The sequence below is a fragment of the Pteropus medius genome, unplaced genomic scaffold (genome assembly GCF_902729225.1).
Source record: "Pteropus medius unplaced genomic scaffold, Ma_sr-lr_union100, whole genome shotgun sequence".
NCBI lineage: Eukaryota > Metazoa > Chordata > Mammalia > Chiroptera > Pteropodidae > Pteropus > Pteropus medius.
Genome location: NW_024347356.1, coordinates 1 through 1,779, shown reverse-complemented (window position 1 = coordinate 1,779; position 1,779 = coordinate 1). Strand labels below are relative to the sequence as shown.

The 1,779-nt window shown below is 64.4% G+C and overlaps 1 protein-coding gene across 1 annotated transcript; it reads left to right on the top strand.

Moving 5' to 3' along the window:
• Positions 1 to 66: 66 nt before the first annotated feature.
• Positions 67 to 1,108, top strand: LOC120614187 (RIMS-binding protein 2-like; the record flags this gene model as incomplete). Its single annotated transcript, XM_039876981.1, has 2 exons — positions 67 to 251; positions 379 to 1,108. Coding segments are annotated over 2 exons (737 nt in total), but the record flags the coding sequence as incomplete, so codon positions are not given.
• Between the last annotated feature and the right edge of the window lie 671 nt (positions 1,109 to 1,779).

Sequence of the window (1,779 nt, the reverse complement as noted above, 5' to 3'; positions counted from 1 at the left end):
TGATGGATTGCCTTTTCTCCAGGTGACACCAGCTGAGCGTGGTGACAACTCGCCTGTCGGGGTCAGGCCCTAAAAGGTCCTCTGCCATCTGTCCCACAGGTCCTCCTGCCCCCCCACGAGACGTCACTGTCCAGGCTGGAGCCACCCCAGCAACCATCCGTGTCTCCTGGCAGCCGCCCGCGCTGACCACCACTGGGCTGTCCTCTGGCGCCAGCGTGACGGGCTACGGCGTGTATGCGAAGGGGCAGAGGGTGAGCGGGACGTCCGGGGCCCCGGTCGCGGCCATGAGCAGCGGTCGGAGGTGGCCCCCCACTCACGGGCGTGGGGGAGGGGCTGTCCGGCTGCGGGGACCACCTGTGAGCAGGCTCTCTGTGGCAGGTGGCCGAGGTCAGTGCCCCCACGGCGGACAGTGCCACTGTGGAGCTCCCGCGGCTCCGGAGCCTGGATGCCAAGGCCGTGACCGTGCGGACCCTCTCTGCGCAGGGCGAGTCCGTGGACTCTGCCATCGCTGCCATCCCCCCTGCCCTCCTGGTGCCTCCTGCCCCCACACCGAAGCCATTAGCAAGTGCCGGAGTCCCCGATACCAAAGATGACCGCCTGGGTCCCCACGTGAAGGTAGACGAGGCCTGGGAGCAGAGCCGGGCACCGGTCCCAGTCCACGGGCACATGCTGGGGCCACCCAGCCTGCAGGGCCCCGGCAGGCGGTCGCCCTCACCCAGCCGGATCCTCCCGCAGCCGCAGGGCGCCCCGGTGTCCACCTCCGTCGCCAGGGCCATGGCCCGGAAGGCCGCAGAGAGAGTGGCCGAGAGCAGCAGGGTAAGGCTGGCCTCGCCCGTGGCCCAGCAGGGGTGGGGCCTTCTTCGGCGCCCGGAGCCTGTCCCAAGGGCCCCGGACACAACTGTGCTTTGCGGACAATGTGGCCTCAGCTGACCAGAGGAAACGGCCTGGCTTAGAAAACGGGCCGTGACCAACAAAACTGGCCAGGTTTGGTCTGTGTCGAGGGATCTGGGGGCACCTCCTGGAAGTTGGCTTGGGGACCCGATTCCTAACCGAGCACGCCTCCTGGCGTTGCTCACTCCTGAGCCCCCGCTGTGTGTGTGTGTGTGTGTGTGCGTGTGCGTGTGTACCCGCGTGTGTGTGCGTGTATCTGTGTCTGTGTGTCTGTATCTGTGTCTGTATATGGCACACACAGACAGACAGACATACCTACAAATACACATACAAAAGAAGTACACAAATACATTTCCATGCTGATGACTAGAAATTGACCGGCCGCGGGGAGAGGGCACGTGTGGGTGGGGACAGCTGCTGGTGCAGTGCGCAGGGAGATGGGGCGTCGGAGCATCACCGGTGGGGCGAGACTGCCTCTCAGGCCTCGGCATCCCCTCCCAGGACCTGGAACTGAGCTGGACCAGGAGCCCCTCCCTGCCCGGGACGGGCCCATCCTGGGCGCATCTGTCTGCCAGGTGCCTAGGTCTGCTGCTTGGTCTTGGGCAGAGGGGCAGTGGCAGTCGGCGGTCCTCCCAGCACTGCCCACAGCCTATAGGGCCTCTCCAGGCTGCTGCCCCTGGCAGTGCCTTCTCTGAATGCTGGTGCCAGGGACTCCCCGGGAGGTCAGAGCCAAGAGACAGGCCACATCTGGACACTGGGAGGCAAGGGGGCTGTGGAGACGATGCTTCAGCTTCTAGAAACATCAGAAACCAGGCTTTATGTGGAACCTCTCAGTTTGTTCAGTATTAGCCACTAATACCTAAAAAGCACTTAAATACTGGTCTGTGA